At 39.4% G+C, this 16,039-nt stretch overlaps 1 protein-coding gene across 7 annotated transcripts in view; it reads left to right on the top strand.

Moving 5' to 3' along the window:
• The window catches only part of Mgat4a (alpha-1,3-mannosyl-glycoprotein 4-beta-N-acetylglucosaminyltransferase A), a 92,882-nt gene that overhangs the window by 2,642 nt on the left and 74,201 nt on the right, over positions 1-16,039 (top strand). For 4 of the 7 annotated variants that reach the window (XM_078028520.1, XM_078028519.1, XM_078028518.1 and 1 more), the window contains exons 2-3: positions 1,295-1,365; positions 1,498-1,827. In XM_078028520.1, coding sequence (XP_077884646.1) covers positions 1,734-1,827 — 94 coding nt within the window. In that variant the 5' untranslated portion in view covers positions 1,295-1,365; positions 1,498-1,733. Of the gene's footprint in view, positions 1-1,294; positions 1,390-1,497; positions 1,828-16,039 lie in introns of all 7 variants that reach the window. The other 3 variants (XM_078028523.1, XM_078028522.1, XM_078028521.1) reach the window with 2 other exon arrangements.

Below are 16,039 nucleotides of genomic sequence, written 5' to 3'. Positions count from 1 at the left end.
TTTGTTCTAGAATATAAAACATTTTTGAGATTCACACTTACAGTTGGGTAAAATTAACATTTTGGGAAGATCGTCCAGTTTAACCGGAGACTTCCAGTATCCCTGGCTCTTCTCTTTATACTGCTGTACTACAGGTGGCTGAATTTGAGGGGCAAAGTGTTTGAACTTTGGGATCATACAAATCTAGCTTTTCTCTTTATGTTGATTTCTTTGTGTGTAAAATAGTGTTAATGATGCCCATCTTGTAGGATTTTGTAAAGGTTTAGACCACATACTTGACCCAGCACATAGGAGACATTCAGTGAGTTGTGGTTCTATTTGTCATTATTAGGTGTACCTGTGACCTTTCTTTACTAGTGGAGATTTCTAGTGGTATTCAGTGATGAGAAGTAGCTGAGGTGGTAGTTCCTGAATTGCCTGCCATGGTCTTCCACTGAGAGAATTGCCCCTTGGGTTTGTTAGGCATTTTGGGGATGCATTAACTCACTCCACTAGAGTATCATTTAGTATATTGCCAAGAGCATCTTTGTGGTCCCCTGGAGGCAACCAGGAGTCCATGCACATCTCAGATTGCCTGACACACCCCTGGGGAATGGGACCGTTTATATGTACAGAAGACTGAAGGAGTGGCTGTTTGCTTCTATATTTTAATATAGTTAACATTTATTGGGAGCCTATTACGTGCTGGGCACTATACTTAAGTACTTGTAAGGACCTCATTTCTTTTCATTTTCTCAGCAGTTTTGTTAGATTGGTGGTGATCTCCCAAATTTCCTGACTTAAAACAATGTGAAGTGATAGGCCCTGGCTGATAGGGTAGGGGCTGGATTGCTGCGTTTTCTAAATGCTAATTCTGAATTTATCCCCTAGGAATTGGGTTAGTCACTGGGAAGACTGAGGTTATTTTGCGATGATGATGAACAGTAATAATAACTGTAGGCTTTTTACTATTTATGACAATATGTGAAAGATAATATGTGAAAGACAAGTGCTTTTCTCATTTTATAGGTGAACCTTGGAGTAAGTAATGTCAGACCTGGATCTAGGACCCAGGTCTTTTGACTCTTCTATATTGTTTGTCAGTTTTCATAAATATACGTGTGTGTGTGTGTGTGTGTGTGTGTGTGTGTGTGTGTGTGTGTGTGTGTGTTTCTAAATATTTCTTATTACTGTGCCATAGGAAAACTGGGGAGAGTCAAGATTGTTACTCAGGAGCCATTGTATGATCACTAGAGTCTCCTAAGCCCTGTAACTTCTTCATGTAAATAAGTAACCGGAAGTTTTTTTTTCACAGACATAACCAAACCAGTGAAGAAGGAATATCATTTGAAACTTTTTCCTTGGAGGGGAAAGACCATAATTCTGGTATATGAAATGTGTAGTTGGGAGGTAGGACAGCCTAGCCCTGCCAAAAATCCATTCAGAGTGGGGTAATCAGTGAAGAAACCTGTGCTCTGCATTATTGAACAAGTTTTCTTTTTCTTCTCCCACTGATAGGGAGAAAACAGCCCAAGACAGGAGCACATGAAGACGGCGAAGACAATCCTGAGTAGCAATTGTGAATGGTATTCTTGCTAGACACCTTCTGCCTGAGCATCTGAAATGAACCTCTTGCATTGATTGTTTTGATTGGCCTGGAGCCAGGAGTACTGGATTCAGTTGACTTCAGGCTAAAAAGAAAACAGTCTTGGTTGTCATCACAAACATATGAACCAGTGTGATGGTGAAATGAGATGAGGCTCCGAAATGGAACTGTAGCCACTGCTTTAGCATTTATCACGTCGTTCCTCACTTTATCTTGGTATACTACATGGCAAAATGGGAAAGGTAGGGAAAATGTCTGCGGATATGTGCGTGAAATGTGGGGGCTTTTTGCTTTGTAAATGGTGCACTGATGCTCAAGTTAAATATCCTAGCAACCTGCATTTGCTTGCTCTCTGCTGGCAGTTTCTTTTGACACAGAAATGCAATGTATTCTTGGACAGAGGAGACAGAATTTCTAATTCCAAAGGGGTTTGTTTTGTTTTCAATGTCTTATAATTGCACTTGGAGAAACAGATACTGATCAGTGGTTTACATTACACATGACAGCCAAGTTGAATAACAAAGACTTTTGTTTGGGTATTTTGTTTTATTTTTTAGCTAATCATCATAAATGTTTAATAAGCTTTCTTGTACTGGCTGTTGTGTAGAACACTTAAAAGGACACAATCAGTGCCTTCGTGAAATTTACATGCCAATTATGCTAATGATTTGGTGCTGTGTAGTTAATGATTTAAACCACAGGCCTGCACGGATTGCTGCTTAGGCAAAAGCGTTTGAGAAGCCGGTGAGGAGACATGCTGATTGGAATATTAAAAGTTTTTTATTTAGACTATTGAACTGTGTTTTAAAGGAAAGTTATCTGTTCACTGCTAGGAATTGTTATATTGAGGACTAATGAATTTCTACCTTTTCTTTTTTGAAGAGAGAATATTTGGAGTAAATTCCTTTCATTTGCTCCTTTCCTCATATTAATCTAAGGCTGTTGATGGCAAGAAAGATGGAGGTGTTGGGATTTATTTTATTAGTCAAGTTATAATATCATCATCACCTGGGCTATTTGAAGATGCTATTGCTGACATCATTGTATTGTCTCATGAAGAAATTGAAAAGATTGTTTCTTGACTCAGTTTTTTTGGTGTATGTTTGTTTCTGTACATAGATCTCTGTGTGTGCATATATACTTCTGTGGATCTATGTATAAGCAAGTATAGTATTGTTTTCCCAGTGTTTGTCTTTCTCTTATTTGGGGAATGGACTCTTAGGGGGAAAACAAGAGAAATATTGCTGAAAGAAAGCTCTTTGTGTACAAATATAGACTTTTTAGATTTTAGTTTTTAATTGTACCAAATGAGAAGTATTAATCAGGAAGCATCTTGATTAATCAGATTATTAATCCTTGACATAAACAAAAGAAGTGACTGGCTGTGAAGGGTCTACCTCTGAATTAGAGAATTGACTGTAACAGTAGTAGGTGGGTTTTTTCTTATCAGGAAACTTATCAGTTCAGAGATAGTAATAGATAAGCTCAACCCTTCTCCTGCGTCTCATGTAAGAGCTCTAAAGTTTTGGAATCTCCAGGCCATTTGTCGTGTTTCTTAGGTAAAGGCATTAGAGGCATTATTATTAGTTTCTTATTAAGCTGTCTGTAGCATCAAAATTAATTCAAAGAATGTAAAGGATCTGTCTCTGTAGTATTAGATGCACAGTCTGTTTTCTTTGATCATGGCTCTTTGAACAGCTCTGCATCATCTGTGCCTACTCTTCTGCTGTTGTTCTGCTCAGTGTTTTGTCCAGACTTTGAGGGATCAGCACAGGCCTCCTGTTATGGTTGGGTGAAATCCCCTGTGTTGATTTGCTGTCGTTTATGTAACCACTCTTCACTGTTGAGCCCTTGGATTCTTTCTAGATAGATCAGGCAGTCAGACAGCTTGGATTTTCCAGGGCAGGCCTGCTTTTAGATATTCAGTTCTACTACACACAAACTATGTGCTCTCATTTTTATTTTCAAAGTGTGATTTCAATAACCTTTGCTATTGCTGGACTAAGAGTTGTTATTTTTTATCATGGGCCTTTTACATGTACCTCGCCTGTGCCTAGCACTGTATTATATGCTGTGAACATGAAAAGAAAAAAGAAATGACATGTCTTTGAACAGGGACTGGCAGGAAAGAGGTATGTAAACAAGTGTACCATCAGACAGAATTAGATAGAGGCAGTCATAGTACCTGTCTTGTTCTAAACATTTGTATCTCATTTAATCCTCATAACAACCCTGTAAATATTTTCATGTCTTTTTTGTAGTTGGGAAAACCAAGGCAGAGTGGTTGAGGTACTTAATCAGAGTTATACATTAAGTGGTGGAGAAGTTTGAATTCAGGTAGATGATTTCAGAGCTTAGGCTCTGAGGTATTGGTCTACCACCTAGAAGAGCACAGAGGCTGCTAATTCTTCAGGTGTCTCACAGAGGAGGTAGAGTGTAAATGATGAATGTGAAGTGCATGCCAGGCAGAGGAGGGGTCAGTGGACATACCAGATGCAGGCAGCTGCAGGTACATATATATTAGTAAATATATTTAGTAAATATTTGTGCATACAACTACAAGTTCTGAAGGGGGGTAGACCAGTTATGCTTTGGAGTCATGAGACACTCACTATACCTGGCACATGGGATTCCTAGGCTGTCTTGAATTTAGTTGGTATTCATAGTACAGTTACTGTCCATCTTAATTTGCCACTTGGAAGAATAAGAACTGACCCATGAGATTGGCAGAGGTTGATGAGGATGTAAGGAATCCTGCTAAGGAAGCTGGGAAGGGTACTAGTTTTAGCAGGTTACATAGGATTTCTACTTAAAAATAAGGCAGAATTCTAATTTTGTGGGATGGCTAGTTTGGGAGGGTTATAGGTAGGCGTTGTGAGGGTAGGACAAGAATAATTACATGTCTCACTTGCTGGTGGTGGTAGGGATCCTAATGCACCTAATGTGCTTTGATTGACCACAATCGAGAAACCAGGCAAAACCAATTAAGTAGTCATAGATCCCTGGACCAGGACTGGTATTATATCTGGAATATCTGACCAGTGCTTGGTGGTTAATGCATGTTTAGTAAATATTTGGTAAATGATTCATTCAGCAAAAATGTATTTAAGAAAAATCTCAACAGCTTTATTGAGACATAATTTACATGTTATACTCATTTAAAGTGCAAAGTTCAGTGTCTTTTGGTATGCTAACAGATGTCTACATCCATGACCACAGTCAATTTTAGAGCATTTTCATCACCTCAAAAAAGAAATCCTGTCCCCTGTATCTGTCATCATCATCTTGTCTGCCTACCCTAGGCAACCACTAATCCTCCCATCTGTGTAGATTTCCCTCTTCTGGACTTTGGTATAAATGAAATTGTATAGTGTGACTGGCTTCTTTCATGTGGCATAATGTTTTCAAGATTCACCCATCTTATGGCATGTATCAGCATCTCATTTCTTATGGATGAGCAGAGTTACGTTATATGGATACACACAGGTTTGTATGCCCATATGTGTCTGTATATATACTATCTATATAGCTTTTTATCACCAAGACCCAATAACCCAAGAAAATAAACTTGGAAGAAGAAAAGATTTACTTTGGCTCATAGTTTCAGAGGTTCAGTCTGTGGTCACTTGGGCCTATGGAGGTGTTACTATACATTATGGCAGGGGAGTGTGTGGCAGAGGTGGCCTGTTAACATTATGGTGGCCAGGAAGCAAAGGTTGTTGGGGTGGGGGAGTGTCCCAAAAGTTCATTTAAGGGCTGTGGTCTAATTGCCTTCACTAGACCCTATCTACTAAAGATTCCACCACCTCCTAGTTTGCTTTTTCTCCATCTTTATCTCTTTAGACCTTCAATATGTTGGATGATTTCCACCCATATTGGTGAGAGAGATCATCTTTTATCAGCTTACCAATTCAAATATTAATCTCTTCTAGAAACACCCTCATAGACATATCCAGAAATGTCTTGCCAGCTATCTGGGCATCCCTTAGCCCAGTCAAGTTGACACATAAAATTGACCATCACATGGTCTTTTAGTGAATTTTTTTTTTAACTTCTGTTATTGTACTTTGCAACTATAGAATTTCTACTTGGTTCTTTATTAAAATTTGTCTCTTTATTGGTATTTTGTATTCAATCCAATGTTGTCATGCCTTCCTTAACTTCTTTTTTATTTTTTTAGTTGTAATTGGACACAATACCTTTATTCCATTCGTTTATTTTTATGTGGTGTTGAGGATCGAACCCAGGGCCCCGTGCATGCTAGGCAAGCACTCTACTGCTGAGCCACAATCCCAGCCCTTCCTTAACTTCTTTAAGCTTTCCTTGAGTTCTGGAACATACTCTGAAGTCTGCCATCTAGTTGTACTCATAGGTGGTTTCTGTTGCCTCCTTTTATCTGATGAATGAGTTATACTTTGCTGTTTCTTTGCACATCCTGTTTTATTGGCTAATGAATATTTTAGAAAAATACATTTTAGCAACTCTGGGTACTGGAATTCTTCTACCCTTGGGCCTTGTTATTTGCTGACTTGTTTAGTGACTGTTGCATTGTTTCATAGAAGTCTGCACCCTCCAGGGGGCATTCACAATGCTGTACAACCACTACCTTTGTCTAGTTCCTGCATGTTTTGGGCAATTGATTACTTTATGATGCTATAATGTGCTCCAGGTTTGTCTGGTAATTTCTCTATTCCAGCCTGGATGCAATCATTTCTCCAAGCAGCCTCTACTCCCTTTGTCCCATCCTACTGTGCTATCACCACCTCCAGTCCCTCTCTGTGGACAACAAGGAAATATATGTATGTATACACAAGTCTCTGTTCCTGTCCATCTGTATTTTTTTTTAAAAAGCCTAAGCACATGTTCTTAGCAGTTGCTCAGTTTTGAAGGTAATACTATACTGTTTGCACTAGCCTCGTCTTTTCCCTGTCACACCAGTCTCTTGACATCACAAAACACCATCTTCCTATCCCAATATCATTACTAATGCCCAATACATACATAAAGTGGTTTCAGAATTGCTAACCATAACCCAAGTGAAAAGTAAATTTACCAGGGTACTGTTTTTGTACATAGTTATTTTTATATTTTGTCTTGTAAAACATAGTTGACTGCTGTTTTCTAAAGTTACTTGGCCTACTTTTTATCTTAGTCACTTCCTCTTCTCTGTGCTTATGTTATTCATTTATAATGCATGCACTTAAGCCCATTTATTACTCTTTGTATTATTTTGGGTTTCCCTAATACCTTGTTTTATTGAATTTATTTACATTTTGAATATGTAAAACATCATCTTCATTGAGTCAGAACTTGTGTGTGGGGGGAGCATACTGAGAGGTATTCCATTTCCATTCTTCCCTTTACCAAGTTTCTGTCTTTCCCTTTCAATATTACAGTGTACTGGTTTATCTTGTTGTGCAATCTTCCTGGATTTCTTGTTGCACAAATTGAGCAGATACCTTTGCATTTCCTCATGTTGTCTTCCTTCTCATTTGAACAGTGGCATGTGGTAGGTGCTTTTATCCATTGCAGTTTTCACTTAGTATTATATCCTAGAAATCACTCCATATTCATTCATCAATACCTTTTTTTTTTAAAAAAACAGTTGCATAATACTCCATGGTGTAGATGCATTGTAATTTATTCAACCACTCATCTGTTCAGGGCCACTTTGGTTTTTATTCATATTCCTTACATGTGCTTTAGTGCTTATTTATTTTTAATGCTTATTCTGAGCATTGTGCTAGGCCTTGAATAATGGAAATCTAGTTTACTTTTTTTTTTTAATCTTTTAATGGTCACCTTAATTTCCATGGGAAATCAAGAATTTAATTTTGGAAGAAAACTGTAGTTGCCCTTTATGTTGTAAACATGAAAGTCTGGGGATAGAGTTGATTTGATTAACATTTAGACTTAAATTTATTCAGGAAAAGTAAGAGTCATATCTTTTTTGCTAAAGTACATTTTGCTTGCCTGTGAAAGTTAATTTTCAGTTTTTGAAACCAAAGGATAAAAGTTAGGTCAATTTTTAAGAAGCTCTATACTTTCCCAACAGGAAGCTAGAAAGTGGCAGCAATTTATAGTCAGTGTACATTACTTTTAAAGTTTATTTTTCCAGATTAAAAATAGTGAATGGGGGCGGGGGTGTGGCTCGTGGTAGAGTGCTTGCCTAACGTGTGTGAGGCACTGTGTTTGGTCTACAGCACCACGTAAAAACTAATAAATAAAATAAAGGTAATGTGTCCTTCTACAACCAGAAAAGATTTAAAAAGGTAGTAAATGGTCACATGCCAGGTTTTTTTCCCCCTCTGCAGTTATGATGGTTCCTTAGAACTTTCTAGCCCAGAGGGTGGGAAGTAGGCATGCAAATCCATTTTCTTTTCAACACATGTAGACATTTAGTGTCTTCAGGACAGTTTCAGTAAATGTTTTAGTTGCATTAAAGAAAAGTGCACAAACCCAAGTGTGCATCTCCTTATAACGAGCTGCGGTGGGCATCCCAGCACTGCCGGAGTGCACTTTGGTACACAGTTCTTTGGACATTTTCCCTAGAAGTCTCTGAGGCAGCAACTTCTTTTTTAGAAAAGGGTCTTTCTCATGGGGCTTCTATGCAGAAACCAAATATTAGGCTTTATTTCTTCATTGCAGTTTGTAGTTAGCCTTCCTGCCTGTCTTCTCTCCAACATTCATAAAATGCTGTGTGCCTTGCCCTGAGTGGGGGGAAGGCCAAGAAGATGAAGACAGAGAACCCACCCTGTGAAGGAGCTACTGTGCAAGAGCAGGACAGGTGACATGAATATTCAGTGCTGTTGATGTCGTTCCAAGGCAGGGGCAGAGGGCTGTCTCTTAGGTAAAGACTGTTCTGATGAGGGGTTCTGTAAAGGTTTCTCATGAGAAGTGACATTTGAGTTGTTCTAAAGGCCATTAGGAATTAGAGGGAGAAAGGAATCTCTTGCTTAGGAGTTCGCCTGGGAATACCTTGTAATAATAGAGAAGGTAGATGTTGGGTTGAACCAAAGTTTATGAAGGTGACAGCAGATTGAAAAGTGGAAGAGTTTTGCCTGGTGAACTGGAGGTGTGTGACCTGATGGACCACAGAGTTTTGGCCTGGTGGTCCAGAGGCCAAAGTTCACAAAAACAGTGGGGGAGACCAGGCGAGTTAGCAGGGAACAGGGACTGGAAGCTTCTAATTCAGAGAGGATAGGAACTGGAAACTTCTCTCAGTTCCAGGAACTGTTTATTAATTGGTTGCAATAAAGGCAATGAGACCTTAAGGGCTCTGGACGAGTTTGTGGTGGAGAGTGTCTCATCATCTTATTTTTTTAAAATATATTTTTAGTTGTAGTTGGACACAATATCTCTATTTTACTTTTTAATTTTTATGTGATGCTGAGGATTGAACCCAGGGCTTCACACGTGCTAGGTGAGCTCTCTACCGCTGAGCTATAACCCCAGCCCCTCATCATCTTATTTATCTTAAATTTTTACTTCCTGTAAAAAAAAAATTCTCTTTAGACTGGGTACATTATTATTTTTTTTTATTGATAACAGTACACCACTTACACATGTACATACACATGTCTTTTCTCTTTTATAGTTTAATTAAAGGTAAAATGTATTCTTTTGAACTTCAATCCTTTAGTCAGTAGACAAAACAAGTACAAATACTGCAAAACTTGTTACCATATTTATATTTTAACTCTTTCGAAACCATTAGTACCATGAACTTCATTCCTCATTTATGATTTTTTCTATGATTATGGTAATAATTACTTTTATACCTTTTTGGGAATTTTGAAAATCATAACAAGCTGGGAAAAAAGGGCGGGGTGGTCTTCTGAGAACTATGCCAGTCAGGATCAGGATGGTTGGGAGGACTGAGTGGGGAGGGGGACCTGGTTGCTTCTCATCTGAGTCTCTTGTCTGGCTGGGTCCTGTATAGTTTGGTTCTTAAATGTCCTTCAGGGCCTATGTGGTAAAAGCTTAGTCCCCAGCTGGCATTGTTGGGAGGTGGTGGAACCTTCAAGTGGTGAGATGGACTAGGAGGTCTTTGGGTCATCGGAGCTGCAGAGGGAACTGTGGGACCCTGGCCCTTCTTTCTTGCCTGCATGACGTGGGCAGATTTGCTCTACCACCTGCTCCTGCCATAATATGGCAGCCATTCATGGATCAATACCTAAAACTGCACCAAAGTAAACCCTTCTTCTGTGTAAGCTGATTATTTCTGGTACTTGTAATGGACATCTGACTAACACATTCTTTGTTCACAATTGAACATGTGTGTTACAAGGCCTTAGAGTTCTTGTTAGACAGATTTGTTGCTTCCATGTGGGGTTTTCCCTTCAGGAATTAGGATTCCTTACTGTCCTCTCGGCCTTCCTTTGCCATGGTAGAGTGTTGCAAGCTCAAGCATTCCTTGTTAGAGTCTTCTGACTCGAACTTCACCTAGAATTTTCTTGGTCTGAGATAAGGGAGCTGGTCTGGAAGCTTCATCATTTTAGGACAGATAATTGAATGTTCTTTTTTTTTTTTAACTTATATTCTCCCCCTATTTTTGTTAGGCTTCTTACTTCATCCCAAACCGAGGGCTTGCTCAAAATTTCCCTTTCCCTCCCATTTTTTGGTATATGCAGACGGATACAAGTTTCTCTCTGTGTTTTTAAGCACATATACTTCTTGGAGAACAGAAATACTCAAGTATATTGATGTATTCTTATTCAGATTAACAACAAAGCCCCATAGTCTTTGCCTTTTATTTGTATTTCAAAGTTTTTTGATATTTAAATGTTTTGGCACTGTTTACAAAATGAATTTGTCCTAGAAACAAAGTTGTTTTCTTTTTGTGTCCACACTGTCACCCTGCGGCTGTGAGGGTCCTCTTAGCTGCCTTCTTGGTGTGTTTAACATTCACTCACGCTCTCCAAAGCATCTGTGCTTTCTTGTACTGTTTCTGTGCTTCAGATCCATCCTTCTATTTTCCTTCCAGGAAATGTGGGATTAGTCACCCCTTAAGAGTCCTAGTTTCTGCCTGTAAGAATTATATTAGAGACCCAAGCTGGGTGCTCTTGAGACTTAGATGGAAGAAAATGTCATTGGTTGGCTATTAGCTGAACCATCATATTGCGTTGGGGATGAGGTTTCATTGATCTGTAGGACTTAGCTCTGTGTGATGGAGCCCAGCTCATTCAAGGAGTTAATTCCAGTAGGACTGGAACTCTGGAGGCAAGCTAGCAGCTGGAACTTGTTACTGAGAGGAGAAAGCTGTGTGGGATTGGAAAGGAGTCTGCCAGCTGGTTCATCTCACATGGCACAAACAGCCAGCCAGCCGGTACTCACCTTGTTCATCCTGGCAAGCTTCTGTGTGGAGAGCCGCTATCTCTAAGCATCCCTCATCTTTTCTTCCCCTGACATTTTGTGTGAGTTATGGAGAAAGGAAGTAAATGTTCCCGAACTGGGGCAGTCCTAGACTGGACACCCTGTGTGTGCTGCTGGTCGGCCCTTCTGTGTGTGCTTTCAGTGAGTCAGCCAAGTTAAGCTTAAGAACATGACCTTCAGGGTTTGTGGAATAAAGAGTCCCCCTCATAGTTGGCATTTATCTCCCAAATCTTTTATCTGTTTCATTTCCCTCCCTTTTACTTTTAGTAAAGTTGTGCTTGTTTGCAAACAATTTTGCAGAGAAATGTAGGACCCACCTGATGCTGCCGCCACCTTTTCAGGGAAATGAACCTGCAGTTTCAAAACTGAAGCTAAGCACCCTGCTGGGTGGGAATGATGGGGGATATCATTTGATGGCCACCTTTCTGTCCTGGTCACCTTCAGTCCTCTTAGCAGCTCTGGGGCGTAGGCATTAGTCTCCCAATTGCTGTGAAGACTGTCAGGCAGTTGGCCTACCACTGAAGCACTTGATCTGGTGCTTGGAGAGTGCTAGAAACCTGGTCTGAACCAGGCGCTGTTCACTCCATGGCTCATTCTTCCACATCAGCTCACAGAGGCTGGCATGAACCCCAGTACAGCAGAGCTGGGCTTCCAAATGTGTCTCCTTAGAGAAGCTTCTGGAAACCTCCCATTGTCTGCCACCTAATGGGATTTCTTTCTGTGCTTTGGTCAAAACTACTTTATTAGTTCATATTTAGTCATAGCGCGCTCCTCCCCACCCCCACCAGTTTTTATAAAGAAAAAGTAATCAATTTATGTTGCTGTTTATTAAAGGCTACTCAAGTCGTGTGAAATATCAGTGTTCCCTTTAAATTGAAGAGTTTATATTGTTAGTTGCTGGTATTTTTGGAAAAGTTATGTTAACTTGAGTGATGAAGGGGGATTTTTGATTCATTACTAAACACAACCATTAAACTGTCTTTAGCAAAATATATGCCAAATTTTAGGAGGAATGTAACCTTTTTTCCCTTCCAATGATACACAGAAAACTGGGTTTTAGGGTTTTTTTTTTTTGGTGGGAGGACTACCCAGGATTGAACCAGGAGTGCTTGTCCACTGAGCCACATCCTTAGGCCTTTTTATATTTTAAGACAGGGCCTTGCTAAGTTGCTGCAGCTGGCTTTGAACTTGCACTCCTCCTGCCTCAGCCTCCCAAGCCACCGGGATTACAGGTGTGTGCCTATTATTTTGGTGCATAAACAATAAACCTGAATCTTGTGGATTTTGAATAAAATAAAGCACATTGACTGCATCAAATTTAGAAAACCTCACTAACCTTACATTTATTTTTATCTTGGGCTTGAAAAGGAGCCTGTTGTCAGCCGCACACTCTGCAGTAACCTCAGCACTGAGCGACTCTCAGGGGAGGGAGCTGTGGACTTGATTGATGTTTGGGTCTGTTATAGAGTCGATGAAAATAAATGTGACAGCACAGCACTGTTAGAAGTAGTTAGAGGAGTGTCTGTTCAGCTCCTTAGTTCAGTTATTGACAGTTGTTTGTTTTTTTAAGTTTTTTTGAGTTCTTTATCTAACCTGGAGATTAGTTCTCTGATGTGTGTGTGTCAAAAATTTGCTCCCAAAATGTAGGCTCTCTCTTCACCTCATTGATTGCTTCTTTTACTGAGAAAAAACTTTTTAGTTGAGTTCATCCCATTTATTAATTCTTAATTTTATTTCTTGCGCTTTAAGAGTCTTGTTAAGGAAGTTGGGGCCTAATCTGATACGATGAAGATTTGGGTCTACTCTTTTCTCTGTTAGGCACAGAGTCTCTGGTCTAATTCCTAGGTCCTTGATCCAACTTTGAGTTGAGTTTTGTCCATGGTGAGAGATAGGGTTTAGTTTCATTTTGCTGCATATGGATTTCTAGTTCTCCCAGCACCATTTGTTGAAGAGGCTATCTTTTCTCCAAAGTTTTTGGCACCTTTGTCTAGTATGAGATAACTCCATTTATGTGGGCCTGTCTCCGTGTCTTCTATTCTGGACCATTGGTCTACATGTGTATATTGGTGCCAATGCCATGCCATTTTTGTTTCTATAGTTTTGTATTATAGTTTAAGGTCTGGTATTTTGATGCTTCCTGCTTCACTCTTCTTGCTAAGAATTGCTTTGGCTATTCTGGATCTCTTATTTTTCCAAATGAATTTCATGATTGCTTTTTCTATTTCTATAAGGAATAATGATGGAATTTTAATTGGAATCACATTGAACTTGTATAGTGCTTTGGGTAGTATGGCCATTTTGCCAGTATTAATTTTGCCTACCCAAGAGCATGGAAGGTCTTTCCATCTTCTAAGGTCTTATTCAGTTTCTTTCTCTGTGTTCTGTAGTTTACATTTTGTTAAGTTGATTCCCAAGTATTTTATTTTTTATTTTTGAGGTGAATGGGGTAGATTTCTGGAGCTAAACAGACACTTCTCAGAAGAAGATATACATTTGATCAACAAATATATGAAAAAATGCTCAACATTTAGTAAATAGAGAAATGCAAAACAGAACTACTCTGATTTCATCTCATACCAGTCAGAATGGTAGTCATCAAAAATACAACAAAGCTGGGCATGGTGGTGCACACTTGTAGTCCTAGAAGCTCAGGAGACTGAGACGGGAGGATCACAAGTTCATAGTCAGCCTCAGCAAAAGCAAGGTGCTAAGCAACTCATTGAGACCCTAACCCTAAATAAAATACAAAATAGGGCTGGGGATGTGGCTTAGTGGTTGAGTGCCCCTGAGTTCAATCCTAGTTTAAAAAAAAAAAATACAGACAACAATAAGTGTTGGTGAGGATGTGGGGGAAAAGACACACTCATAAATTGCTGGTGGTACTGCAAATTAGTGCAGACAATCTGGAAAGCAGTATGGAGATTTCTTAGAAAACCTGGATTGGAACCATGATTTGACCCAGCTATCCTACTCCTCAGTGTACAGCCAAAGGACTTAAAATCAGCATACTATAGTAATGCAGTCAAATTAATGTTTATAGTAGCTCAATTCACAATAGCTAAACTGTGGAAGCAACCTAGATGCTCTTCAATAGATGAATGGTTAAAGAAGCTGTGGTATGTATATAAAATGGAATATTATTTAGCATTAAAAGAGAATAAAATTATGGCATTTTCAGTTAAATGGCTGGAGTTGGAGAATATCATGCTAAGTGAAGTAAGCCAATCCCCAAAAACCAAAGGCTGAATGTTCTCTCTGATAAGTGGATCCTGATCCATAATGAGGAAAGGGGCCATGGGAAAAATGGAGGAACTTTGATTGGGCAAAGGGGAGGGAGGGGTGAGGAGGGCCATGGGGGGGCAGGAAAAATGGTGGAATGAGATGGACATCATTACCCTAGGTAAATATACTAGGTGCAACTAGGTACTGGGCATACAGTGCAATGCTACATCATGTACAACCAGAGAAATGAAAAGTTGTGCTGCACTTGTGTACAATGAATCAGAATGCATTCTGCTGTCTCATATACCTAATTAAAATAAATAAAATTAATGTACAAAAAAAGTAGAGGGCTGGGATTGTGGCTCAGTGGTAGAGTGCTTGCCTTGCATGCACTGGGCACTGGATTTGATCTCAGCACCACATAAATAAATAAAAATAAAGTTATTGTGTCCATCTACAACTAAAAAATTAAAAATAAAAAAGTAGAGAATGCAGGTGTGCAGTGTGGAACTTCTGTTACTTTGAAACCATTTTCTGAGAGTTGCACTGAGGATTAGGTGTGTCATGAAAGGTGGGGTATTTGGCCTTCTGGCAGTCAACTCACACTTTGAACTACATCCTGGAGAAGATCCAGGAAACTCCAGAGGTCGCACATGACCACCTTGTTCTGAAATAGTAGGATTTGGTTGCTTGTCCAAGGGCAAGGCAGGGCTGGTGTAGATGGTGTTCACTGGGATGAAATGTGTTGGGACCTTGTTTCTTTTGTAGCTTACTCTTTCATTTTAGAAAAGCCACTGTGGCTCTCTTGAGGCTTTTTAAAAATTAATATTAAAGTTTTGTTGTTGATTGAACCCAGCCTTTGTGCATGTTAGGCAAGTGCTCTACTATTGAGCCATATCCATGGCTCTAAATTTTTTTTCTCTTATTTTACTGTGATGACCCTGGAGAAATTATAAAAATCAGGAAAAGTTCTATAAAGCAAATATAGGAAAACAGGGCTCTTCCCCTTCTCGATGAAAGAAGGTAGATCCTGCAAATTACAGAGCTTGACATTTGGGACAGATATTCACTGGGAACTTCGTGAGCACGAACGTTTATAAAAAGAAGCAGTGATTATAAGCCGAGTCAAAACAGTGAGATTCTTAAGGGCAGAGACTATGCCCCCATCACACCTCACTTAAGAAAATTTAAGATTATTCAGAAGGTATAGTAAGTAAGATAGAAATACCTGTGGTTCCGTTACCCAGGTTTTTTCATATTTACTTCTAGAATTTCTTTTCATTTTTAATGAGCAAAGCACAGCAGATCTATTTAACATCCATCATCCAGTGTCCCTTTTGCTTTCCTTCCTTGGTGGAGGCGACCACATCATATCTGTGTAGGATCCCACTCCATTTTATATGTTGCTTTATGGATATGACTATCTAGAAATCACATATGTGTATGTGTGTATATATGATTTTGTGTGTTTTAAACATTTTATACAAATAATTTTATACTATAGGTGTGCTATGCCCCAACCCCTGCTGGAATGGAATCCAGGGCCTCACACATCCTAGGCAAGTGCATTCCATTTGAACCACACCTCAGCCCCCTCCTTTTCAGCCCCCCTCACATTGTGGTTTTGGGGAGAGATGTACCCCAGAGGTCCCCATTCTGCTATTTTCTCCAACACCGTTTAATAACCACTTTTTATACCGTTTTGTTCTTTAGTTGTAGAAGGAGTCTGGTTCAGATCCCACTAGACTGGGTACTGTGTAAAATTTTCATCCTTGTTTATTCAGAAGCTTGTCTTTTGTGGTTTAGGTCATGGCACAAAGGAGTAGACAAGGCTTTTTGTCTCTGTGTATGTGGTAG

The sequence above is a fragment of the Ictidomys tridecemlineatus genome, chromosome 12, assembly GCF_052094955.1.
Source record: "Ictidomys tridecemlineatus isolate mIctTri1 chromosome 12, mIctTri1.hap1, whole genome shotgun sequence".
NCBI lineage: Eukaryota > Metazoa > Chordata > Mammalia > Rodentia > Sciuridae > Ictidomys > Ictidomys tridecemlineatus.
Note: the sequence above shows the minus strand (reverse complement) of the source record. Positions and strands in the feature narration are given on the sequence as shown.